This window comes from Bos javanicus, chromosome 21 (genome assembly GCF_032452875.1).
Source record: "Bos javanicus breed banteng chromosome 21, ARS-OSU_banteng_1.0, whole genome shotgun sequence".
NCBI classification, from domain to species: domain Eukaryota; kingdom Metazoa; phylum Chordata; class Mammalia; order Artiodactyla; family Bovidae; genus Bos; species Bos javanicus.
The window spans coordinates 26,485,864-26,512,873 of record NC_083888.1 but is presented as its reverse complement, the minus strand read 5'-3'; the positions used below and the strand labels follow the sequence as shown (position 1 = coordinate 26,512,873).

The 27,010-nt window shown below is 45.0% G+C and overlaps 1 protein-coding gene and 1 long non-coding RNA gene across 4 annotated transcripts in view; both read right to left on the bottom strand.

The window, feature by feature from the left end:
• The window catches only part of CFAP161 (cilia and flagella associated protein 161), a 51,554-nt gene extending 25,880 nt beyond the window's left edge, over positions 1–25,674 (bottom strand). The window contains exons 1-3 of one of the 3 annotated variants that reach the window (XM_061394599.1): positions 25,502–25,674; positions 23,183–23,289; positions 2,640–2,746 (exon numbers count right to left, since the gene is read on the bottom strand). Coding sequence is in view for 1 of the 3 variants with exons in the window: in XM_061394598.1 (XP_061250582.1) it covers positions 23,183–23,239 (57 nt within the window). In the remaining 2 variants the exon portion in view is untranslated. The remainder of the gene's footprint in view (positions 1–2,639; positions 2,747–23,182; positions 23,290–25,501) is intronic. The other 2 variants (XM_061394598.1, XM_061394600.1) reach the window with 2 other exon arrangements.
• On the bottom strand, positions 9,476–23,174 carry LOC133234265 (uncharacterized). The gene is made up of 2 exons (XR_009732088.1): positions 20,676–23,174; positions 9,476–18,921 (listed from the first exon to the last, which is right to left on the bottom strand). It is a non-coding gene; the product is annotated as an uncharacterized LOC133234265 (long non-coding RNA).
• Positions 25,675–27,010: the final 1,336 nt, after the last annotated feature.

Here is a 27,010-nt window from a genome sequence, read left to right as displayed (position 1 = left end):
AGAGTTATCGTCTTAGAAACAAGTAACTTCCAGGTGGCTGAAAGTAAGTTTTCAAGTCCTCATTGGACAAGACACATTGTAAGTCATCATAGTGTCCTAAACTTAAAAATGGAGTTGACACTTCTTTCACTCAGTTTATGCAACTATTTTCATCTCTGGGCCTTAGCATCTTCATCAATAAAAACGAGTGAAGGATAATTTTGCAGATAATTCTTTAAGAAGCATTTCCAAAATATGCTATGTGTGTTAACAGATATGGAGAGGGAAAGAGCTCTCTTGTAGATCAGTTTGAGAAATGGTGGGTTAAACAGGCACCTTACTGCAGTCCTTGTCAGAGCCTTGAATGTAATGATGCTCATTATAAACCCACAGTCCTCAAGCTAAGCTCACCGTGGAATACATTTTTTAAAGAATCATTGTACTTCCCTGGTGGTCCAGTGGTTAAACATCCTCCTGTGAATGTAGGGGACACAGGTTTCATCCCTGATCCAGGAAGATCCCATATGCTTCAGAGCAACTAAACCTGGGCACCACAACTACCGAGCCTGAGTGCCCTACAGCCCGTGCTCTGAAACAAAAGAAGCTACCAAAATGAGAAACCCACGCACCTGCACCGCAACTGGAGTGTAGCCCTCACTGGCCACAAGTAGAGAAAGTCTGGGTTTAGCAACAAAGACCCAGTGCAGCCAAAGATAAATAAACAACAGTTTAAAAAATAAATAATAAAATAAAAAGAATCATCTTGCAAGAATACTTTTTACAAGATTTTGTGTGGCTCAAATGACATAATACTGTGTAAAATGGGCAGGATTTGGACATGTAGATAAAAGAATCAAGATACGCACTTGTCAGAGGAAGAAAACAGGATGCAGTAGGGCAAAGAAGCTGGAGTCTCTCGGGCCAGGAAGGAGCAACAAGGTAATGAATGTGAGTGGGGAGAAGACAGAGGGGGTGGGAAGACCTGAGGTTCCAAGGCAAGGGCTGTGAATTTCCTTCTTTAAGTCAAAGAGAGCCATGAAAGTTTCCAATGTGAGGATGTGGACAGAGAGCAGAGTAGAACTTTGGAAGTTTGCTGGGGCTATAGGTTGTGAATCGCAGGCAGCCGGGCCAAGTAGAGAGCAGGGAGCCCAGTTAGGAGATGCCCTGATGAGAGGGGATGGGTGCGCTTAAGTAGAGGGAGAGGAATGATAATAACGGCTCAGGTCAGGAGCTCTTCGAAAACGACTGTGCAGTGGGGGAACCCATCCTTCACCCATGCAAGAGCCACTGAGTGCCAAGCACTATGGAAATCATGGGCCCTGACTTTGTGCGGTCAAAAGGGAGACACAGTGCTGAACAAGTACGTATACACGAGAAGCCTCGTGCCAGAGGGTCAAGGTGGGAAAGTCTTCTCTGAAAGGATGTTGGCTAATAATCGTCCTTTGACAAGCAGGTGGGCTTTCGGGCTTCCCTGGTGGCTCAGATGATAAAGAATTCACCTGCAATGCAGAAGACCTGGGAAGATCCCCTGGAGAAGGGAATGGCAAGCTACTCCAGTATTCTTGCCTGGGAAATCCCATGGATAGAGGAATCTGGAAGGCTACAGTTCATGGGGTCGCAAAGAGTCAGATATGACTGAGTGACTAACACTTTCACTTTGATGAGTAGGCAGGCTAATGAAAGTCCTGATCCATCTACATCATCATTTTGGGCTCCATTGCGGGTAGTGACTGCAGCCACAAAATTAAAAGATGCTTTCCCCTTGGAAGGAAAGCTATGACAAACCTAGACAGCGTATTAAAAAGCAGAGACATCAGTCTGCTGACAAAGATCCACATAGTCAAAGCTATGGTTTTTCCAGTGGTCATGTACAGATGTGACAGATGGATCATAAAGAAGGCTGAGCACCAAAGAATTGATGCTTTCGAACCGTGGTGCTGAAAAAGACTCTTGAGAGTCCCTTGGACAGCAAGGAGATCAAACTAGTCAATCCTAAAGGAAATCAACCCTGAATATTCATTGGAAGGACTTTTCTGAAGCTGAAGCTCCAACACTTTGGCCACCTGATGTGAAGAGCTGACTCACTGGAAAAGACCTTGATACTGGGAAAGATTAAAGCTGAAAGGAGAAGGGGGCAGCAGAGGATGAGATGGTTGGATGGCATCACTGACTCAGTGGACATGAGTGTGAGCAAACTCCGGGAGATAGTGAAGGACACGGTAGCCTGGCATGCTGCAGTCCATGGGGTCACAAAGAGTCGGACACGACTGAGCAACTGAACAACAGCAAGGACCTACTGTGTGGCACAGGGAACTCTGCTCAATGTTACCCGGCAGCCTGGATGAGAGGGGAGTTTGGGGAAGAATGGATACATGTATGTGTGTGGCTGAGTCACTTTGCTGTTCACCTGAAACTATCACAACATTGTTAATCTGCTAAACTCCAATATAAAATAAAAACTTTTTTAAACAAAGAAAAGAAAGTGCTGGGCTTCATTGCCCCAGAAAGATATAAATAGAAGCATTTTACACATTGAGGGCAAGATTTAGAATGTAACAAGAATAAATCCATTTGGGTCCATCTCTCCTATTCTTTTGCAGTATGAAAGTTGGTAAATTACAAATGGGCTCTGAAAGCAAAGCAACCACGCGAACACTTACAGTGCACTAGAATGTGATGGAGAAATCGACCAGTTCCAGGAACTCCTGGAGAGTGTCAATGCAAAGACGCATTTCCCCCAAACGTCAGCATTTCCAGTTCCTTTAATCTGATGGGAAAAGAGAGAATGTCCCTTCAATTCACAAATGAGGAAACGGAAGCACAGAAAGGTTACGGGAAATAGTCAAGTTAGCATAGGAGCCAGAAATGAAAGCCACCACGAGAATGCAGGAAGAGAGGAGGAAGAAAGAAAGGAGAGAAACCAGAGAAAAATAGGGCCTTGTATTGTATTTTTATAGCATCCCCAGGTGTCACATCACTTTACACACATCATTTCACTTGAAAATTACCATTACAGGAGGTTGGAAAATAAATCTGTGCTCTGTAGCCAGCTCTGTGAATTAAAACACAAGCTCTGGAGCCGAACATTCCTAGTGCAGATCCCCAGAACTAACCACTGGCAGCCTGTGGGACCCTTAAGCAAGGTCATGACCTCTTTGTGACTCAGTTTCTCCATCTGTAAAATGAGGAAATAATAATACCCACTTCCTATGGTTATTGAGAGGCATAAATGGGAGCCCACATGTAACACCCTTGGCACAGTGTACAGGACAGGTAAGCACTCACTAGATATTGCTGCTCATTGAATTGCAAATATTGGCATCAGGCATGGCTTGATCAAGGACTTCTCTGTTTGCAAGATTCACAAGTTTGAAGTCCAAGGGATATTTCATTTAATAAAAGAGAAAACAAAGACCCAGCCAGGGGAAGAGAAGTGGCTAAGGACAGAGAGCTAGTGATCCCAGGATTTCTACTAATTCCTTCTCTTCAACTCTAAGGTTCTGAGTATGAGACTGGGAAATGAAGCATTTTTTCTGTACATAATCCCAATGTAGACAGCAACAGTGGTAATGTTTAATATTAGGGCTCTGTGTGGTAGAAAAATTCCATATAGAGAGTTAATTACCTCTGAAGGTGTCATTCTGCCTTCTCTTGGGGCGAACTCTGTGGGCCAATAGGTGGCCTGAACTGCCCAAAAGCACAGAGCCAATGCCCATGCATGGCCTGGGTAGAATCCTGGACCCACTGACTCAAAATTCAGCACTCCATGAATCATACAGCTCTCACACCCTCCAAGAAATAGGGAGAGAAATTACACGCACCACAGTCCTTGAGTGGTTGAATTTCTCCTTCAGTGTCTTTAAGGAACTTCTGTGAACTACACTAAACTATGGCTTCAACTAGGGTAGGGATATTGTTTATTCAAATTTGATAAATACCCTGAGAATATCCGAGAAGGTATTTGGGAGATGTTCATAGGATAGTAAACTAAAATGAGACTATAAAAGAGCTTATAATGTAAGATGTCCATTTTATGATTCAAATGTATATTTTTTTAACATATATTTTTACTTTTTGTTTTTTTTTTAGCCATGCTGCAAGGCATGCAGGATCTCAGTTCTCCAATCAGGGACTGAACCTGTGTCCCTTACCTTGGAAGCAAGGAATCCTAACCACTAGACCTCCAGGGAATTCCCTAAAATGTGTATTTTTAAATGGACATTTTAAAATGTGTATTCATAGGAAAAATGATATAATTTATAAACGTGTGATGATCTATTCATAAATGTATATGTAACATATGCATATATGCTAAATATAATACAATATATGCGGCTAAGTCGCTTCAGTCGTGTCCAACTCTGTGTGACCCCATAGACAGCAGCCCATCAGGCTCCCCCGTCCCTGGGATTCTCCAGGCAAGAACACTGGAGTGGGTTGCCATTTCCTTCTCCAAAGCATGAAAGTGAAAAGTGAAAGTGAAGTCGCTCAGTCGTGTCTGACTCTTAGCAACCCCATGGACTGCAGCCCACCAGGCTCCTCCGTCCATGGGATTTTCCAGGCAAGAGTACTGGTGTGGGGTGCCATTGCCTTCTCCGAATACAATATATAGTACTGTGTATAATCATTCATGTGTGTGCTAATTCACTTCAGTCGTGTCTGACTCTGCGACCCTATGGACCATAGCCCACCAGTCTCCTCAGTCCATGGGATTCTCCAGGCAAGAATACAGGAGTGGATTGCCATGCCCCTCTCTATGGGATCTTTCTGATCCGCATCTCTTGTGTCTCCTGCATTTGCAGGTGGGTTCTTTACCACTAGCACCACCTGGGAGCCCATCATATATAATCATACACATGTCTAGCCTACATAATCTATACATATATCAACTATACACATATTTAACCCACATATACACGGCTGATATGGAGAGGGTATCAGGCTTTCCATAGGAAAATGCTTTTTTTTTTTCTATAATGAGCATGCAATTTTTTATAATAGCAAAAAAAAGAAAATCTTCTGAAGGCATTCTGGCCCAGTGGTATTCCATACCTAAACGAAAACTCTGAATTGTGTCCCAACAGCAGGACTAGTGATAAAATATCTCAGTGGTTCGAGAAGTTAGGATCAAGAATGGGAGTCAACTCTCTGCTCACACTGCCCCAAGCACCTCACTCAGCAGATGTCTGCAGCTTTTATATAACCACTTTGGACCGTTTCTCATCGTCTGTCAACCAGAAAAGCTTGTGAGGACAAGGTCTTTTCTGACCTTTCTCTAGAGGCGAGTTCAATTCCATAACTAGGCAACTGCGCCCTCGTGTGGCACCTCCCAGGTACAGTTCTTTGTCCGTAAGGAGGAAATCACACAGGGATAAGATGGTCTATGGACTCAGACAGGAGACCCCAATTTACAAGTGGGTCTCTGTTCCCAAAGGGATTTGGTGAGCTGGGTTTCTAGACATTACAATGTATCTTCTTAGAAGTGATAAACATGGAAGTTAAGAACCAGAAAATGTCAAAAGCCTATTAAACCATTGTCTACTTTTAATAGTATCACCTCCTATAAATGACACTGTTTTACATTATGTTCTAAGAATATCAAAATAGTTGAGGTTTCCCAGAAGGATGCTTGTATTGCCCTTGATGTTTCCTCTATTTGAATCTCCTTACTCAAGACACTTACTTCCCCAAGTAATCTACTCATTCATCAAGACAATCCCAAAAGTCATCTCCCTCAACAACATCCTGAGACTGGAGCCATTTGCCTCTCCCTTGGCTCTCAACTCACTTTGTGTTTTCTCTGCAAATTGCTGTGATTAGAAGTTTTTATTGGACCTGAGCAATTTGAACCAGTGTAAGCTCCTTGAGGTCAAGGACTTTGTGTTTCATTAGTACATCCTTAGTGCTTAGCACACAGCCTCATATATAGGTGCTCAAAAGAACATGTTGACTGTATCTTCCCTGGTGGTCCAGAGGTTAAGACTTTGCCTTCCAATGCAGGAGGTTAGGGTTCGATCCCTGTTTGGAGAACTAATATCTAGCATGCCAGGTGGCCAAAAATTAAAAGAGATTGTAAAATAAAAATGTTTAAAAAAAAAAAGACGAGAGAGATAGCAAGATAAAAATGTAAAAAAGAAAGAGAGAGAGATGGCAAAATAATAAAAACACATGCCCTTTGGATTATCAACCCAATTTATGGTACTTCTCTAAGAAAAATAATGACACAAGTATAAAATCTATGTACAAGGGTGTATATCAAACAGATGCTGAAAACAGCCAAAACGAAAAATAAAATTACCTAGATGTCAATCCTTAGGAGATAGGTTTAAGTAAGTAGCGATACATATCTCTGGTAAAATATTATGCTGTCTTCAAAAATAATAATGAGTATCTGTTGTTGTTCAGTCACTAAGTCATGTGTGACTCTTTGCGACCTCATGGATTGCAGCTCCTTGTCCTCCAATATCCTCCTGAGCTTACTCAAATTCATGGCCATTGAGTTGGTGATGCCATCTGACCATCTCATCCTCTGCTGTCCCCTTCTACTTTTGCCTTCAATCTTTCTTAGCCTCAGGGTCTGAGTATCTATACTTATTTGTTTACATGAAGAGATGCCCATGTGTACCAGGTTGAATGACATCTCTCTGCTGTTTGCGTTTCCCTGGTACCTATGAGCATGACATTAAACATAGGGTCTACACAGATGTAAGCAAGTTTAAAAGAGGTCACAATAGATTATGGAGGGTCCTAATCTAATGACTTCTGTTTTTTTGTTTGTGGGGTTTTTTTGAGGTCAAAAAGTGAGTTTATTGGGGTCCAGATCAGGGGGCACCAGTTCAACCCCTATTCAGGGAACTAAGATCCCACGTGCCATGCTGCATGGCGACAAAAAAATTTCTTTAGTAAATAAATAAATAATAATTTTTTAAAAATCGACTTGTCACTAGCCCATGATGTGGGGGGTGGTGGGGGGAGTATTTTTATGAGGGAGAATTCTTTTAACTTTTCCACTTCCAGACTGGAAAAAAATAAGACTTTGATATAGGGCATTTGGACAGAATCCTTTTATATGATTCCTCAGTGTGTGAACTCTAAAAATAATAATTCTAGAACAGTCCATAGACGGTCAGAAGTGTGCCTTGCAACTCATGGGAGCTGTATTCCTGTGGTCCAGAGTAAGGCCCCCCTGTGGGAGGAAACCCCTTCTCTGGAGCTCCCAGTCCCCCTGTGTGTGTCTCCTTCCAGCCCTTGAGACTTTCCACGGCTCAGGCTGGGGCTATCTCAACCCATTTCCTCACCCTACTCCCAGGGCACAGAAGGAACCAGTTCCCATTGTCCTCAGCTCCTATCTGACCTCACACCCCAGCTGGCACACAAGCAGAGCTGGCAACAGGGCTGAACCCAACTCCACAGCCTGTTGGCAACAACAGCGAGTCTGGCTTTCCCAGAGAAGTATGCTCAGCTGCACCCACCAAGCCTGTATAACAACCTGCCCACTGTTTCTCTCACTCTCACAACTTGTCCAGAAATTCTAGATTCACTAACATGCCCCTTTCCTGTAAGTTCGTCTCGGGGAACACGACCAATGACCTCCTACAGAATGAAGTGGTAATGATCTACAGTCCGGCTCTACCTGGCAAGTGTCTCCAGTTCTTTTGTTCTTGGGTCATTGCCCATGACTTTGCCAATCCTGGTGGGAAAGGCTTGGGTTTCCAGGGCCGCTGCCTTGTGGGAAGAATCTGGAGCAGCTGGGCAGAGCTGTACCTACTGGGCTAGGACTCCAGCTGGCCAAAGTCCATGATCCGAAACTCTTTCCTAAAAGGCACAACTCGTCAACACCGAGGAGAGACTCTCTGAGAGCTTTCAGTCTGCACCCATGTCCATTGCTGCCACGCTGGTAACAAAATATGGGTCTACCTCATGTGGGTGACCTTGAACTTCATTTCAATCCTAGCTCCTCCCCTAAAGGGGTTCCGAATGCCCTGTCTTGAAAGTAGCTGTTGGACTTCCCTGGTGGTCCAGTGGTTAAGAATCCATCTGCCAATGCAGGGGGCATGGGTTAGATCCCTGGTCTGGGAAGATCCCACAATGCCTTGAGGCAACTAAGCTCATGTGCCACATCTACTGAGCCCAGGCTCTAGAGCCTGTGTTCTGCAACAGGAGTGGCCACCACAATGAGAAGCCCACACACCACAAGTAAAGAAGAGCCCCCACTCATCACAATTTGAGAAAGCCTGAGCGCAGCAACGAAGACCCAGCGCAGCCAAAAATTTTAAAAAGTAAAAATAAAAAGGAAAGAAAAAAAGTAGCTGCCAGCACTCCAGCTTGCCTCTAGTGAGTTGTCAAAAAGACTGGATTAAAGTCTTTGAAGCCATGTCCACTGCCCCGTGCCCCTGTCACAGCTTTCTAGCCACTCAGATGCGTTGTGTTCTTGAGAGAATGAAAAATTGAGAGGAAGTTGGCTAAAACTCCTGTTTCTGGGTGTCCCCTGGCAGTATTTGGTTGAGCCAACCCCTGGTTTTTCATGCTGATTTCTACTGCTATTTTCTCTGCTGTACAGAAAAATTCTTGATTTTTAGTACTTGACGAGGAGTCAGCTTGCCCATTCTTCACCAGGAGAAAAAAACCTGACAACCAACTTCATCACGTATTCAAGCGGTGACTTTGAGCAAGTTTTTGCCCCTCTCTGTGCCTCTGTTTTCTCACCTGTAAAATGGGGATAGTACACCACCGTCTGGGCTTCCCAGGTGGCCCTAGTGGTAAAGAACCCACCTGCCAATGCAGGAAACATAAGAGACATGGGTTTGATCCCTGGGTCAGGAAGATCCCCCGGAGGCGGGCATGGCAACCCAGTCCAGTATTCTTGCCTGGAGAATCCCATGGACAGAGGAGCCTAGTGAGCTACAGTCCATAGGGTCACAAAGAGTCAGATGCGACTTAGCAACTAAACAACAACAACAACAAAATTAATACCCAATTTAAGAACCCCAAACCAATGGCATCCCTTGCTCCATCACCTCTCCTAGCCTATCAGCCTGGGTGTTGGGGTGTCCGGTGTCCTTTGGGTTCACCTGTCACAGACAGCAGTCCTCACTCTCCAGAAGCAATCCAGATGTCTACAGAATTTCTGGCAGTCAATTCCATATTAGGTTTATGTAATGGCAACCCACTCCAGTGTTCTTGCTGGGGAAATCCATGGACAGAGGAGCCTGGCAGGCTGCAGTCCATGGGGTGCAAAGAGTTAGACATGACTGAGCGAGTGAGGATAATATTCTTCAGAGACCATATCCTCCCATGTTTCCTGCACGAGGTCTTGTGCAGCACCTGACCTAGACAACTTGGCCATGGCCCAAGTCCCCACACCTTCTCAGACACAGAGCTCAGGTGCTAAGACCTCAGCCACTATTTTCTGCTCCTCTCTCTGGATGAGGATGTATTTTTGCCAAATAAATCTGTAAATCCTGGCACCATTCTCCTAATGGTTTGGCTGCAAAGATAGAGTCCGTCTCTGGCTCAGCTCTAGGGGAGGACGAGATTCAACAGAGATAAATGCCTATCTCTGTTCAAAATCCAGATGGTAGGACTTCCCTAGTGGTCCAAGTGGTTAAGAACCACCTACCAATGCAGGGGACACGAGTTCCATCCCTGGTCCAGGAAGATTCCACATGTCATGGAGCAACTAAGTCTCAGGGCTGCAACTACTGAGGCCCATATGCCATAGAGCCTGTGCTCCACAATAAGAGAAGCCACCGAAAGGAGAAGCCCATAAACTGCAACTGGAGAGTAGTCCCCACTCGCCACAACTAGAGAAAGCCCGAGTGCAGCAACAAAGACCCAGTGCAGCAAAAAGAAAAAAGACTCAAAAAAATACAGATGGTACTTGCCATCCCCCAAATATCCTCAGAGCAATATCTTCTACTACAGAAGAGAGCAGGAGTACAGCTTGCAATGTGAGGTGGTCAGTTCAGGCACATGCTTAGATTCCTGGAGAATGTCCAGTCATTGTCTGTCCTTACTCTGAGCTTTGGAGGATGTCACTGGTATTCAAGCAGAGTTGCAAAACATCTCTGCCAGAAGGACCCCAAGCAAGCAGCAGATAGAGAACCTGGAGGGGCAGGCCAAAGGAGTTATCCTTGACACTCAGGGTCACGCATGCACTGGCATCACCATTCCAGTTGTAACACTGCCTGGTTTCCATTCTGTTTGGCAAATAGCTGTTAACGCCAAACTGCTTACCTGTCCCTCTGCTGCAGTAGCTTTCCCAGACTGAGGCCCCAGGCCACCCAAACATCACCTCCACCACCATTATTCAACAATTAAGGATAAATATTTGACACAAGAGGAAGTCCCTACACCTCTGTCCCTGTACTACCTGTTTCTTTCTGATTGGTCAGGGCGGGCTGTGAAATATATTGCCTAGGACTTCGCTGGTGGTCCAGTGGTTAAGAATCTGCCTGCCAATGCAGGGAACAAGGGTTCAATCTCTGCCAGGAAGATTCCAGATGGTGCAGGGCATCTAAGCCCATGCACCACAACTACTGAGCCCTTGCTCTGGAGTCTGTGGGCTGCAACAAGAGAAGCCACTGCAATGAGAAGCCCTCGCACCACAACTAGAGTAGCCCCCTGCTCACTGTAATCAGAGAAAGCACAAGTGCAGCTATGAAGACCCGCACAGCCAAAAATAAATAAATGCAAAATAGAAGTAGCTGTCTCCAACCTTTAGGGGGGAAAAGAAAAAAAAAAATATATATATATATATATGCATAGGCTACCAGCCCAGGCTGGACCCATTCACAAAAGGAAAACTGAACTGATCAGAAATTTGATATGGAAACTTTGCTCCAGTAAAGTAGCATTATGAAAAATGAAACGTACCAATCTAAGGATTTCCTAAACTCTGACCTTGAGCCAACCAAGCTGGTGGCCAAATCCTTGAATTGTAACACAGACTTGATCAGCCAATCCTCCACCACTCCTCCACCACAGAAAACAAGAGTCATCCCCATTCAGGACAGATCAAGTGGGAGCCTGCTGGGAGGTGGTGGGGGAGGGTGTCACAAAAGCATATTTGGGGAGAAAATACCTGGCTAACTTAAACCTCTTTTTGGTAAGAATGAGAATTCCTAAGAGAGAAAAAGACTTTTTTTTTTTTTGTAATCCAAGGATAAAGGAAGATGCCTGTAATGATCTAGGCATATAAAACTTTTTGGCAAAGGAATAAAAATGGAGCTGGTCCCAAACTCCTTGCTGACTGGATCAAAAAAACTCTGAGTGGAGGAAAGTGTGGAAAGCAAGATTTCAAAACCCAGCAAGTTGTTGTTCATGATTTAAAGCAATAAAAAGACATTCCAAGGTATGTATCAGTTCAGAATACGCCTGTTAGGTACCTTTCCTGAAAGATATTATGCAATTGAGCTATAAATCAAGTTAAAGAACTCAATAATAAGGAGGCTGTTTTATAAAAGGACTCATTATATAAACACTGAAAAGTGTGTATTAATATAAGCATAAAATAATTTAAGCATAGAACTAAGGTGAAATAACTATAGTGAATAGAGTGACAAAATAATACACTGTTATGTCATTCTCAAAGAAAAAGTACTTAATAATAATGAACATTCAATTTGAATTTTTTTTCGTAGTCAAAAATCCCAGACTATACCAAAAACCTAAGAGGCAGGCAGAAGTGGAAGAAAATAAAAATTGAAAATTTCTCCCTACAGTAACTTCTATAGCATGTTCAGAAACCATTTTTAACACTTTATATGTGTGTATTGTCTTATTTGGGACTTCCAAATAAGCAGGCGAAGTGATAAAGAATTCACCTGCCAATGCAGGAGACCCCAGTTTGATCCCTTCGTCAGGAAGATCCCCTGGAGCAGGAAATGGCAACCCACTCCTGTATTCTTGTCTGGGAAATCCCATGACAGAGGAGCCTAGAGGGCTACAGTCCACGGGGTTGAAAAGAGTCAGACATGACTGAGCATGCACATCATTGTCTTACTTAGTTTAATCTCACAGATCTATGAGATAAAGGTCACCCCCATTTCATAGATGACAACATGGGTGCAGAGAAGTAATTCCTTGTATAAATAAAAGGAAAAAAAAAGAAATATGACAGACATGAAGAAGACCTTCATGTCTACTAAAATAGTTTTAAAAACAAGGATTTGGAAGCACTTCCCTGGTGGCCCAGTGGCTAAGACTTCGTGCTTCCAATTCAGGGGGCCAGGGTTCAATCCCTGGTCAGGGAATTATATCCCACATGCTGCAACTAAAGATCCTACATGCCATAACTAAAGGTTTGCATGGTACAACTAAGACCAGGAGCAGTCAAATAAACAAATTTTTAAAAATAAGGATTTCTGAAATGGTATTGTTAATAAGTTTGACTTAACATACTTTTTGCCCCTCTGTCTTTTGGTTTCCTTCTTTGTCACGAGGGAGATGGGACTTCCTTCCCATTGATATGTTCTAAGTGTGCAGAGTGGACACTTCATCTCAGCAACCAGGAAGGTCAGGCTATTTGTGGAGCTTTCAGAATCACCAGGGCTTCCCTGGTGGCTCAGATGGTAAAGAATCCATCTGCAATGTGGGAAACATGGGTTTGATCCCTGGGTCGGGAAGATCCCCTGGAGGAGGAAATGGCAAACCACTCCAGTGTTTTTGCCTGGAGAATCCCATGGACAGAGGAGCCTGGGCGGCTATATAGTCCATGGGGTCGCAAAGAGTCAACACGACTGAGTGACTAACACTTTCAGAATCTCTGGCCCATGATTTCTAAGGCCTGAGATGATCATCCCAGAATTCGGGACTCATTGGGAAGAAAGGACCAGCATTCCCCTTTGTTCTCAACTTCAGAAGCAACCTTCGCTCCTCTAGTTCCAATGTCATCAAGGGTCCTGAGAGGGGCTGCTGAGATCCTGCTGAGGGTCCTGGAAGGGTCCGGCAGGAAGAATTCCTCTTGAACACACCAATGACAGTGGAGGTCTCCGTGTCACTGGTCCTCAGCTGATGACCCTCGTCCTGCCTCCTCTGGCTAACTCATTCCCTCTGGGATAAACAGTTGGGCAGGGCTCCTCTCTGGTCATCTGCTTCTGGTGATAAGTCCTTGATGACTCTCTGCAGCCTCCCGTTGGGGAGATAAATATCCTATTTGGGAGGAAATCACACCCCCTCTTCCCCACCCAAGTGGCCACATCTCCTCCGCCTTCAGCAATGGTGGGAAGTGACTACACCCACTCTTCCCAACCCTGGGGGATTCCAGCATTTGAAATTGCAGAGCTGGAAAGATAAACATCACCGCCGATCCCTCACTCCCTCTTTGTTCCTCTTCAGCAGCAGAAAAGGAACTGAGAACCACGAGGCACGGAAACTCTCCCCATCTGCCGGCGTTGTTAAGGGAACCAGTGCTTTAATTTACACTCGCAGCCTCCTCCCTTTCTTCCTCATCAACACCCCCAACCATCCCTTAAGGAAAAAAAAAAAAAAAACTTCGATTCCTCTGTCCAAGGTAAGCCTCATGAGCCTGGCCCTTCAAACCCCTCTTGCTGTAATTCCAGAAATGAAACTTTAGGAAAAGAAAAAAAGGATATATTGATATATTGGAGCCAAATTGTGTTTATCAATTGCAAAGCAAAAGTGAAAGTTGCTCAACTGTGTCTGACTCTTTGTGACCCAATGGACTATACAGTCCATGGAATTCTCCAGGCCAGAATACTGGGGTGGGTAGAGCCATTCCCTTCTCCAGGGAATCTTCCCAACTCAGGGATTGAACCCTCATTGCAGGAGGATTCTTTACCAGCTGAGCCACCAAGGAAGCCCAAGAACACTGGAGGGGTAGCCTATCCCTTCTCCAGTGAATCTTCCTGACCCAGGAATTGAACCAGGGTCTCCTGCATTGTAGGCAGATTCTTTACCAGCTGAGCTACCAGGGAAGACGTCAATTGCAAAGTACATGCTAAGTTGCTTCAGTTGTGCCCGACTCTTTGCCATCCTTTGGACTATAGCCTGCCAGGCTCCTCTGTCCATGGGATTCTCCAGGCAAGAATACTGGAGTGGGATGCCATGCCCTTCTCCAGGGGATCTTCCCAACCGGGGATCAAACCTGGGTTTCTTCAGTTTCTTGCTTTGGCAGGCGGGTTCTTTACCACTGCTGCTGCTAAGTCACTACAGTCGTGTCTGACTCTGTGTGACCCCATAGATGGCAGCCCACCAGGCTCCCCCGTCTCTGGGATTCTCCAGGCAAGAACACTGGAGTGGGTTGCCATTTCCTTCTCCAATGCATGAAAGTGAAAAGTGAAAGTGAAGTCGCTCAGTCCTGTCTGACTCTTAGCGACCTCATGGACTGCAGCCTACCAGGATCCTCCGTCCATGGGATTTTCCAGGCAAGAGTACTGGAGTGAGGTGCCATTTCCTTCTCCAGAGGATCCTCCCGACCCAGGGATCGAACCTGGGTCTCCCACATTGTAGGAAGACGCTTTACCGTCTGAGCCACCTAGGGCCACCTGGGAAACCCCATATGGAAAAGTACACATCCTCGTATGATGATCCCTCCCTCCCACTGCCTCCTTCGTGGGTCTTACCTACCAACTGAACTAGATTCCTCATGTTTTTGCCAAATATGGGGGGAGAGGACAGTCTATCTTTTTGCAATACCAGTCTTTATTCAAACTGTTCCTTTGATCAGAAATGTCCTTCCTTCTCCATCTCTTTCTTTGAAATCCTTTTCATCATTCCCAGCTCAGTTGCTATGTCCTGCCTCCAAAAGCCTTCTCCCATCTTGCTGTCTTTTTCCAGAGTCATGTGGCACGCTCTGTCTTTCAGAACTCCTCCAACATTTTCTTTGTCCCTTAATGTCAGTGCTAACCCTGCGCTGCCTTGAATGTACTTCTTTGTCCATATGCTTATCTTCCCAACAGACCAACGGTAAGCAATCCACAGGCAGAGCCATGTCATCATTGCACTCCCAGGGCCTGGCATGGAGCCTGGACGGGGGCCATGGCAGTGGTGATGCTGAAAAAGGGGAGGGGTGAGAAGGGGGGTAACTGGGTCATGTATATATGTGTGCATGCATGGTATTTATCTAGGGGACATTTACTTCTCACTCTTTCCTGAAAGACTCTAAGAAACTTTAGAAACCGAACACAACTCCAAGAAAAAGCCAGAGTAAAAGAGAACAATGTGCTTCAAAGCACCTGGGAAGAGTTGTTTACTACAGTAGATGGCTGGATTTATCTCTCAGTTTCCTGGATGAAAGGGGGAAATGCACTGGCTTGTGTATTTTGCATTGTACAAAAAAAACCTCTGGAATCAGATTGGAAAGAGAAATTTTTCCTGGCACCGAGTTCAAGGAGAAATTTATCAAGCGAGTGCTTATATAACAGACATGAGGTAACCCAAGGAGCAGCATCTCCAACTGGCTTTCTACAAAAGGACACAGATGTCCTCAGAAGAGCAATTCTCCTGCTCCATGCAGCTCGGAGACAGAAGGGATTTCTGCGAGAAAACGAGACAGCGTGGCCTGCATCCAGGGCCTTCCCTATGTCTGTAGAAGTTCTGAGAACCCAGAAAGAAAGAAAAGTTGATATGAGTCCATTTAATATAAGATCTCAAAGACCCCATCTAGATTGATCTTAAAGATCTTAGTGGCTTGAGCTTCCCTGGTGGTCCTGTGGTTGGGAATCTGCCTGCCAGTGCAGGAGACATCAGTTTGATCCCTGATCCGGGAGGATTCCATGTGCCGAAGGCAACTAAGCCCATGCGCCACAACCAATGAAGGCCACACACCCTGGAGCGAGTGCTGCAGAGCAAAAGAAGCCACGGCAATGAGAAGTCCAAGTAACGCAACTACAGAGTAGCCCCCACTCGCTGCAACTATGCAGCCATGAAGGCCTAGAGCAGCTAAAAAAAAAAACAAAACCTGGTGGCCAGATTGCACAAAGTGTCGTCTAGCTCAAAGTGGGCAGAAGCAGAGAGTGAGCCAGAAGTTTAGGTAAGAAACTGCCCCCTCTCAAGGGGCAAACTCCAGAAGGGCTGGTGTACACTGAGTGGGCAGGACTCTGTGCTCAAGGACATAGTGTGTGTCCCTCCACAGATGAAGTCAAGGGTCCCATCATTCACCGGGAGGGCATGCCTCAAAGGAGATTTGAGAGAAATATGAGAGCCACACAGATGTCCTGAAAGGCAACAAGACACTTGGGCAAAGATGCCGTTCAGGACAGTAACACCAGACCCCAAGCAAGACCACCAACATGGCAGACAAGGATGCCTACATCCTGGGTCAGGTGGGGTCAGGAGCATTGGGGTGCCCATCTGTGAGTGTCACAGGCCTGAAAGAGAGGTGACAGTTGGTCATTTTAACCAACCTCCTTATTTGTATGGGAGGAACTGTTGTTCAGCCATTAAGTTGTGTCCAACTCTCAGCAACGCTATGACTGTAGCACACCAGGATCCTCTGTCCTTCACCATCTTCAGGAGTTTGCTCAACTCATGTCCATTGAGTCAGTGATGCCATCCAATCATCTCATCCTCTATCTCCCCCTTCTCTTCCTGGCCTCAGTCTTTCCCAGCATCAGGGTCTTTTCCAATAAGTCGGCTCTTCACGTCAGGTGGCTACAGTATTGGAGCTTCAGTTTCAGCATCTGTCCTTCAAATGAATATTCAGGGTTGGTTTCCTTTAGGATTGACTGGTTTGGTCTCCTTCCTGCCCAAGGGACCCTCAAGAGTCTTCTCCAGTGCCACAATTTGAAAGCATCAATTCTTTAGCTCTTAGCCTTCTCTAGGGTCCAATTCTCACATCTGTACATGACTACTGGAAAAACCATAGCTTTGACAGAGAAACGAAAACCTAAGTGCTCCCATCTCTGGCCACCACAGAGAAAACTCTGACCATCTTCAATCCTAAGCTGGCTGCTTTGTCTCCACATAAAAATGGGAGGGTTTGCTTTCTGGGGCCTCCTATGTACCTGAGGAACATTGGCTTCTCACCACAAGCCCACGGCTGAGATATCTCTGGGGTTTTCAGCTTGAGATCTGTGTGTCTGGAAGGAACTCATTCTACAGCTAGAGCACCTCCTGAAAGTTTTATTCCCTCTTACTCATGTGACTCCAAAAGCCTGAACCCTTCTCTCTGAAGGCATTTCCAGATGAGAAGAAGGGCTGGTCTCTCAGTATGTCTGCCTCCAATGAAACCTCAGAATCGAGATCCCATCATCACCTCAGGCCACCACTGACATCATGGGAAAGATAGGCTTCCTGTTGTCCTTATTAGTAGGTGCCATGGAAGAGGAGAGTTTAGAGTTGGAACCTCAAAAAGCCCGAGGAGGGGACCACCAGGATACCCAGAAGGAAAAGTACTCCTGTATTCCCTTTCCTGGGAGGTGCTTTGGCTTTTTCCTGGGCAGCCCCAATGTGGGCATTTTGCAGCTACGCCAGGGCAGTTCTTCCTCTGCATTTACTCAACAGTGTCCAGTTGATAGGGGCTTCCCAGGTGGCACTAATGGTAAAGAATCTGCCTGCCAATGCAGATGACAAAAGAGACTCAAGTTCGATCCCTGGGTCAGGAAGATCCCCTGGAGGATAGCATGGCAACCCACTCCAGTGTTCTTGCCTGAAAAATCCTATGGACAGAGGAGCCTGGGGGGCTGAAGTCAGTGGGGTTGCATAGAATCAGACATGACTGAAGCAACTTAGCATGCGTGCGTGTCCAGTTGATAAGACTGAAGATGGACTTCCACTTAAGCCTGAAGTGAGGGCATCAAAACCAGTGTGCCGGTGAGGGTCACCAGGTGGCTGGCACAGTGAGGATGCAAGTCCTGTCCTGCTCCAGGGGAAGTTGACACTAGAACCCGGTGCAGACCTCAACCTCTCACTCTTCTCATTGCCATTGTCATTACCACTCCTAATGGTAGCAATGGTAAGAGTGGTGTTATAGGTCAGAACAGCTAGGCAGTCAAGTACAAAACTGCAACATGGACATCCCTGACAATCCAGTAGTTACGACTCCTCTGCGGGGGATGTGGGTTCCATCCCTGGTCGGGGAATTTCTACCTGCATTGTGGTATGGCCAAAAAAAAAAAGTGAAACATCAGACTTACCTGGTGGTTCAGTGGCTAAGACTCTGCACTCCCCAGGTAGGGGGCCCAGGTTCAATCCCTGGTGGGGGAACAAGATTTCACATGGCAACTAAAAGTTCACATGTTGCCACTAAAAGATCCCACTTGATGCAACTAAGATCTGATACAGCCAAGTAAATAAATACATAAAAGATTTTTTAAGATGGCAACACATGTTTTCCCAAAAGAAATTATATTATGCTTTCATTCCGCTGAACAGCTCAGAGCATCAAATTAATGAACCGATTAAATGTTTCCTTAAAAAAAAATCCTTAATAACTCATCCTATTAAATGACTATTGTCTTAAGCATCCTCTCTGTGTCCATCACTCTCTTAGGCACTTTCTATGGAGACTGCATCTGATCTCCATGACAACTCTGCAGGCAGATCTACCCACTCTCATTGTAGAGGAAATGGCACTGAGATCTTGGGTACCATGGGGCCAAGGGAAGTTAGGCAGCTCTTAAGAAGCTACTTAGGGGCTTCCCCAGTGGCTCAGCAGTAAAGAATCTGCCTGCGATGCAGGAGACTTGCAGGAGATGCAGATTCAACCCCTGGGTCAGGAAGATCCCCTGGAGAAGCAAACTGCAACCCATTCCAGTATTCTTGCCTGGGAAGTCCCATGAACAGAGAAGCCTGGTGGGCTGCACTCCATGGGGTCAAAAGAGTCGGACACAACCGAGAGACTGAACAACAACAACAAAGAAACTACTTATCAGGACTGCTCTGGTGGTCCAGTGGTTAAGACTCCGAACTTCCATGCAGGGGGCGCTGGTTTGATCCCTGGTCTGGGAATTAAGATCCCACATGACACTTGGCCAAAAACTAAAATTCAAAAAGAAGCTACTTGTTACCACTCATGGTCAGAGTACCCTCGGAACTGCTCTCTTCATGAAAACCTAGAAGGGGACTGGGAAAATATGGAATAAAGAAATAACCCTCAGAGCAGCTTCCAATGTAGTAAGATCTCCTGAGGCTGAATCTAAGACCAGCCAGAACAGAAAATCACCCACAAATGTTTCCAACTAGACCTGGGTTCAGTCACTCTACCCGAGCACCTTCTGGGTGCTCTCGTATACTTCACTTCGTTCCCTATCCCCGAATAACCTTTGAGTTGAATTTCTCTGTGTTGCTTGTAATGAAACAGAGGTCCAGCCAATTAGGGAAGTTGCTCAAGATCCTGGTTCATCTGCAACAAAGCTGAGACTCAGATCTAGTCTGCTTACAGATAGAGGCAAGCTACTAAAATCCCTGATCAGGAAAGATCATAAATGCTTTTTTTTTGAGATTTTTTTTCGAGTGTTTTCTTTATCTTTGGGGAAGCCCATGGGTACACACTGCACAGGAGCAAAGAGTTAAGCATGGCTTTTGTCTTCTTTCCCTCTTTTTTTGTTCTCTTTCTACCTACTCCTCACCTTGTCTAAAAGGGACAGGGTTGGGACTTCCCTGGCAGTTCAGTGGTTAAGATTCCCCACTTTCAATGCAGGGGGCATGGGTTCAATCCCTGGTGGGGGAACTTAGAACATGTATGCCTTGAGTGTGTGGCAAAAAAAAAAAAAAAAGGTTAAATAAGATACTAAAAATAACAAGGAGAGGGGCTCTGTCTCTTTGCAGGGCTAGAGCTCCCTTGCTGTTTGCTGTCTCCCGGGCACAAGGTCATCTGGCACCCACGTGACAGCTGCTATAATTATGAGCGCATTTGTGTGGCTCAGGGTGGAGAGAGAAGCGTGAGCTCACCGAGGGGCTGGGAAAGGAATGGCCTTGATCTGAGCTGCAGCCTGGTTCTAATTTTAGCAACGACGGAGCCCAGGACTTCCTGGACAGATCGCATTGCCCCGTGCTCTCCGCTCCCTGTGCTGGGCTGACACCAGACATGTGGAAAAGATTCGAATCACAAGAACCACCAAATTGGGTCACACCCATGGCTCATCCGGCCCAGCCGCTGTCTCAGAAAGTGGGGACAGGACGTCTCAGATGGCCAGAGTTTAGCCACCTCCTTGTAAAATCCCCTTACTTTATCAAGAAGGACAGAGGTAAACAGCTGTCCACAGTGAACAGCCAGCAGAGCCGGATCTCCAATCCCCAGTCTCCAGCATCCGGGCTTATATGTTACCTGTCTTGTCACTCTCTCAAGGTTGGGGTTGCAGTCTGAGGTTTGTCTTTCCCTTTTGAAGTATGAGCCATGAGGCATATTTTAAAATAATTTTCCCTCCTAATGCTACATATCTTTAATAAGGTAAAGTTTACATACAGTGAAATGCCCATCTCTTGTGTATATGATGGGATGAATTTGAAAAACATGTATGTCTCCCTGGAGACAAAGAATACAACCAGGGGACTTCCCTGGTGGTCCAGTGGCTAAAACTCTGCTCCCAATGCAGGGAGCCCAGGTTTGATCCCTGTTCAGAGAACTAGACCCCACAGGACGTAACTAAGACCCAGCACAGCCAAATAAATAAAAACAAATATAAGTTTAAAAAGAAATAGTCTATCAGCCCCCCAGAATTCCATCATGCCCCCTTTCCAATCAATTCTTAAGTCCAGGGACTTCCCTGATGTCCCAGTGGTTAAGACTTTACCTTCCAATGCTGAGGGTACAGGTTCAATCCGTGGTCAGGGAGCTAAGAGCCCACATGTGTCATGGCCAAAAAAAACAAAACATAAAACAGAAACAATATTGTGACAAATTCAATAAATATTTCAAAAATTGTCCATGTAGAAAAAAAAAATCTTAGAAGAAATATTCCCTGAGTCCTCAACAAAGGCGAGCTTCCCTGATAGCTCAGATGGTAAAGAATCTGCCTGCAATGCAGGAGACCTGGGTTCGATCCCTGGGTTGGGAAGATCCCCTGGAGAAGGAAATGGCAATCCACTCCAGTATTCTTCCCTGGAGAATTCCATGGACAGAGGAGCCTGGCAGGCTACGGTCCATGCGGTCACAAAGAGTGGGACACAACTGAGCAACTAACACTTTCACTTTCAACAAAGGCAATTGCAGTTCTGATTTCCACTGTCATAATTAGCTTTCTGGTTCTTCACTTTAAACAGAGGGCATCTTGGTGTCTGGGAGACAGAGAAGATTCTAACCAACCCTCAGCTTCTTGCAGGTCTTTCACTGGGTGGTTTCCATTGCATGGCTCTTATCCAAGCCTCTTCTTTTGGGGCTCAGTGGAAAAGACCCTTAACTCTTGAGTCCCTACCCCCTGAGCCCCCAGTGAGAAAAGGAATTCAAACAAGGCCCTGTGATCTCTGTTACATAGTCAAGTGAGAAGTCATTCGTCTAGTTTCCAGCCACAAGAGAGGCTGGTTCCCCCTTTTTGCTCCCTCCTTCCAGACCTCCTGGAACAAAGTCTGCAAACCTTCTCGTTACTTAAGAATGAGTGTTCATCCCACAATTAACCTGAATGTTTTTCTCATTAGAACACAAGCCCATTTCTTCATGCTCTCTCTCCCCAGCAAAGCTGTTGAACATTTGGTCAATAGAGCAAGTAACTCAATATGAAAGCTCCTTATATTTAATTTCATGATCTCATTGGGCAGAGATTTTCTATATCCACTCTGAAAATAATTTAGCATTGAAATGTTGTGTGTCATAGCTGCTCCATCCTCACTTGGGTTTGAACTTTCATTCTACCAGTGACTGGTCCTGTTCTTGAGTCGTCATGTGTGTGTCCCCGGCAAGTCTGTTGTTGCCAGGGGAAAGCATGTGTGCATCAGCAAGTGCTACCTCCCTGGGGACATTACTCACTTGGGCTCACCTATGGTGTCTCTCCTCTCAGTAACAATGAGTCTTGCCTTGTCTTCTTGTATTTATATTACCTCAAAGAACTCTCCAAGAGTTCTCAAGAGCTTCTGAAAGGACACTTCATTTCTATATTCCCAGCGTTCAGAATAAGGAAGCCCTAGCTCAATAAAAGCTAATCAATCAATCAATTAATCAATGAATTACATTGTGAGAGTTGGACCATAAAGAAGGCTGATCACTGAAGAATTGATGCTTTTGAACTGTGATGTTGGAGAAGTCTCTTGAGAGTCCCCTGGACTGCAAGGAGATCAAACCAATCAATCCTAAAGGAAATCAACCCTGAATATTCATTTGAAGGACGGATGCTGAAGCTCCCTGTGGCCACCTGATGTGAAAAGCTCACTCATTGGAAAAGATCCTGATGCTTGGAAAGATTGTGGGCAGGAGAAGAAGGGGGCGACAGAGGAGGGGATGGTTGGATGGCATCACTGACTCAATGGACATGAATTTGAGCAAGCTCTGGGAGATAGTGGAGGACAGAGGAGCCTGGTGTGCTGCAGTCCATGGGGTCACAAAGAGTAGGACATGACTGAGTGACTGAACAACAAATAAACTACATTGACTCCATCTGGTGAAGAAGGAGAGATAGGTTCTCCTAAGCATTGTCTCCTCCCTTCCCATGAACTGGAGTACTGAGGTTGCCCAATGTCACTGAACTGTTGGCCATCCCAGACTCCCCCTCAACTCTCCCCATCACCTGGGTGCCCATCTTTCAGGAAATCACAAATGTGCCCCTCTCATCACCTTTTCCTTTGTCTCTGTCAAAGGCTTATCTTGGGTACCCAGTTCAATGGACTGTACCAATCACAAAATAAGGAGTAACCAGTTCCTTAAAGCAAGTCTTCCAGGGGCTTCCCTGGCGGTCCAGTAGTTGAGCTTCTGCCTTGCAATGCAGGGGATACAGGTTTGATCCCTAATCAGGGAACTAAGATCTCACATGTCTCAGAACAAGTGAGCCCTTGAGCCACAACTACTGAGTTATCGCACTACAACTAGAGTCCATGCACTGCAATGAAAGATCCTGCATGATGCAACTAAGACTGGACACAGCCAAATTAATTAGTCTTTTTTAAAGACTTCTGTTTTCTTAATGTCATTTCCAGAACCATAATCCCATTAGCAAAGGGTACCATTTCATCAGTGGTGAGTTCCACTGAGTCCTCATCTTTCCCAGTATCCCTAACAGTGTCCCCTTAGGCTCCTTGAATTCGTGCTTATGGTTCTATTCAATGCTCCTATAAGAGAAAGAGGAGTCTCCTTTCCTCGTCTCACCAGCCTTACCTCCATCCTGAAGTCTGGCCCTACATCACAGGAGTCCTGAGTTGTTCCATGAAGCATGTAATCTTTAGCCAGAAGCAGAACTCTAGCTCTGTTGGGTCTGTTCTGCACTGCAGAGACAAAATGAATAATAACTCCTTGTGCAGAAAATGGCTAACCTTGAGCCACGTACTTTATGAGGCAGGAACGCACACTCCCCCTGCTCTGCCCTGAACTGCTGTCCCAACAGCATCTGAAACCTTCCCCAAGGTCATCTGTCATCACATGGCACAGTGTGTCAGCCAAGCCCTGATGGGGGAGCTAAGAGCCCACATGCCTTGGGGCCAAAAATCCAAAACATAAAACAAAAGCAATGTTGTAATAGATTCAATAAAGACTTTAAAAAATGGTTCACATAAAAAAAAATCTTTAAAAAAAAGAATGGGGTGTGGGTATGGGTGGGTGTGTGCACGCGGGCATGTGCGTGTGTTCCTGTAGGAACACACATAGGTTGGGGAGATCAGACTGTGCAGAGGAAAGAAAAAAGTCAAATGGGAAGAGCCCAGACAGCAGCACCAAGGCATCTGGATGCCCCTCCTTTGGAAACAAACATAAAAGCAGCATGGCTGCACTGAAGAAAACACAGAGAAGACAAAACCCCCCACAATCCTACATTGCTGTAACAACCACTCCCCATTCGCTTCCAATCACCATCCGAACAGACAGTTTCACACACTGCTGTCAGTGCGCAGGGCATTTTGTAACGTCTGTTAATTCAATATGGTATACAGTCAGTCCTCCGCATCCACGGGTTCCGAATCTACAGATTCAACCAACTCAGGATCAAAAACATTTGAAATGAGGGGCTTCCCTGGTGTCTCAGTGGTAAAGAATCTACCTGCCAATTCAGGAGACACAGGTTCGATCCCTGGTCCAGGAAGATCCCACATGCTACGGAGCAACTAAACCCATGCGCCACAACTCCTGAGCCTGTGCCCTAGAGCCTGTGCTCTGCAACAAGAGAAGCCACTACAATCAGAGGCCCATGCACAGCAATGAAGACAAACCCCCACTGACTGCAACCAGAGAAAAGCCTGCGTGCAGCCCACCATAGCCAAAAAATAAAATAAATAAATAAAAATATACTTGAAAAATGCCACAAAGTTCCAAAAAGCAAAACTTGATTTTTGCCCTGCACTGGCAACTATTCACATAGCATTTGCATTGCTGTTTACTATTATCTACCTAGCATTTATATTGTATTAACTATTATAAGGAATGCAGAGTTTATTTAATGTATGTGGGAGAATGTGCTCTAGGACATCTTATATAAGGGATTTGGGCATTGCTGGATTTTGGTATCCATAGGGGTCTTGGAGCCAACCCCTTGAGGATATATTATGGGACAACTGTATACATATTTTTCCCAAGTTGATGGCCCAGTTGGGAAGAGAAGATGTGTGTGAAGGCACCATTATTTTCTAAATAATTCCTTGGGGGTTGGATATTTAAGATGCCTTACAGATTTTACATAGTAAAATTGAAAAGGTGAAGAACCCTATGGTCCTTGTGCCCCACGTCCTCTGCCTGCCTTTTGTCTATGGTTAAACTTTAGCCAAAGAATAAGTTAAATCAGAGAAGTGAGAACATGCGGAAATAAAGGAAAACAGTCAGAGGAAACCAAATAATAATAATGTAGTCATTAAGCAAAATCAAAGACCTTTATTTATTATTTCCTTCTCAAGGGCTATAGATAATATTCTGAGCCATAGCCTGTGAGATGTCTTATAGATACTAAAACTGTCACCATGTAGAAGAAGTTAACTACATGATGTTAACTACATAACCAGACTGTAGCCATGACATAAGCTGCCAGAATTCCGAGAACTAGCCTTAAGGAAATGGGAAAAAATTGACCCCAGAACTGATGATTAACTGTACTTAAAACAGTCAAGATGATGCTGGTCAGACCACTGATGACCAGTTTCAAGATGACTGTCGTATCTGATTGTGCTATTTCTTCATGGAGCCCACTCACTCAGCCTATAAAAGCTATTGTCCCCTGGTTGTCAGTCAGGGGAGTCAGCCGTTGGACAGCAGTCTGTTCCACTTCTCCCCACCAAAATAAAATATTTTCCTTTCCACCAACCTGGTTTCTTTAATGGCTTTTGAGAAGCAAGCAGCCAGACCCCACTTTGGGTTACAAAATGGACAATGACAATGAAGGTGGAGCTTTTTCTCCTTTCAAATTATTTGTTTGGGATAATTTCCAGGAGTGTAGGCCAAAAATGATGCAGTGTTTCAAGTCAAACCCAAAAGAGTTCCAAACAAGGATACTCTTACCTGTAGCAAGGAGGAGACTCCATTTCACCAGAACAGTCCTCAGAGATGGAAGATGACTATTTTAGCAAGACTGTAAAACCCTCATGTGCAAGGACCAAGTCTGCCAGCTCCAGTGATGTATAACACCGAACACAGAATGGATGACCAAGGCTGATCCAGGCTCGTGATACCTGAAGCTTAAACAAATTAAGGAACCATCTTTAAGAGGAAGAATATGAAATCACCAAAACAAAACTAGGTATGAGAATGACCTTTTCAAAAATGGTGGGGGTGGGGTGGGGTGGGTAGGTGTGTGCTAAGTCGAATCCGACTCTTTGCAACCCCTTGGACTCTTTGCAACCTGTCAGGCTCCTCTGTCCATGGGATCTCAAGCAATTAATTCTGGAGTGGCTTGCCATTTCCTTCTCCAGTGGATCTTCCCGACCCAGGGAATGAGGAACCTGTGTCTCTTGTGTCTCCTGCATTGGCAGGCAGATTTTTTACCACTTCACCACCTGGGAAGCGTTGGGAGCAGGGAGTGGGAATCAAAATAAATTACCATTGTTTAAAGAGCCAAAAATGCAACAAGTTCACAAAATTAAAAAAAAAAAAAACACCACAAATTCACAAAATTGAAAAAAAAATTTTTCACAAAAAAAAAAACCCTGCTTGCCTGACACCCCACTGTAATACTTTTCCCCCCACATCTTTAGCTGCATGCTTTTTGGTATCTTTTCCATATAATGACAGTTTTCAGTATCCTTTTCTGTAGCAAGAATAAAAAATAAATTCAGTCTTCTCTCTGGCATGGCTGATCAAAATTGTTTATTACTATCATTGTTGTTCAGTCGCTAAGTTGTGTCCAACTCTTTGTGACCCCATGGACTGCAGCATGCCAAGCTTTGCTGTCCTTCACCGTCTCCTTGAGTTTGCTCAAACTCATGTCCACTGAGTTAATGATGCCATTCAACCATCTCATCCTCTGTTGCCCTCTTCTCCTCCTGCCCTCAATCTTCTCAGAATCACGGTCTTTTCGATTGAGCCAGCTATTCATTTCAGGTGGCCAAAGTACTGGAGCTTCAGCTTCAGCATCAGTCCTTTCAATGAATATTCAGGACTAATTTCCTTTAGGATTGACATGGGTTGTAAAAGTTTTTTTCAGCATCACAACTCATTATTAGCAATATCACATACAGTTTTAGAATGGTAAAATTGAGGAAAACCTGTTGGTCAAGTTTTTTTCATATATGAGAGAAATTTATCTCCATTCATTAGTCATAAGTTTAAACCAGAATTTGTTTTCCTGATTTGGGCAGATCTCTTGGAATGGACTTTATGTTACAGTTGCATGTGGAAAACAAGCTCAGCCGAGTTTGAGTCTATTTCAAACTTTGTTTCTCCCCCAGTATCCACGTACATCCTGTGCTGGTGGCTGCAGGGTATATTCACACAGGGTACAACGCCTGTCCCTACCCTTGGTGGCCACATGGTCCTGACAAATCAGACAATGAGTGTTCCTGAAAACCATCC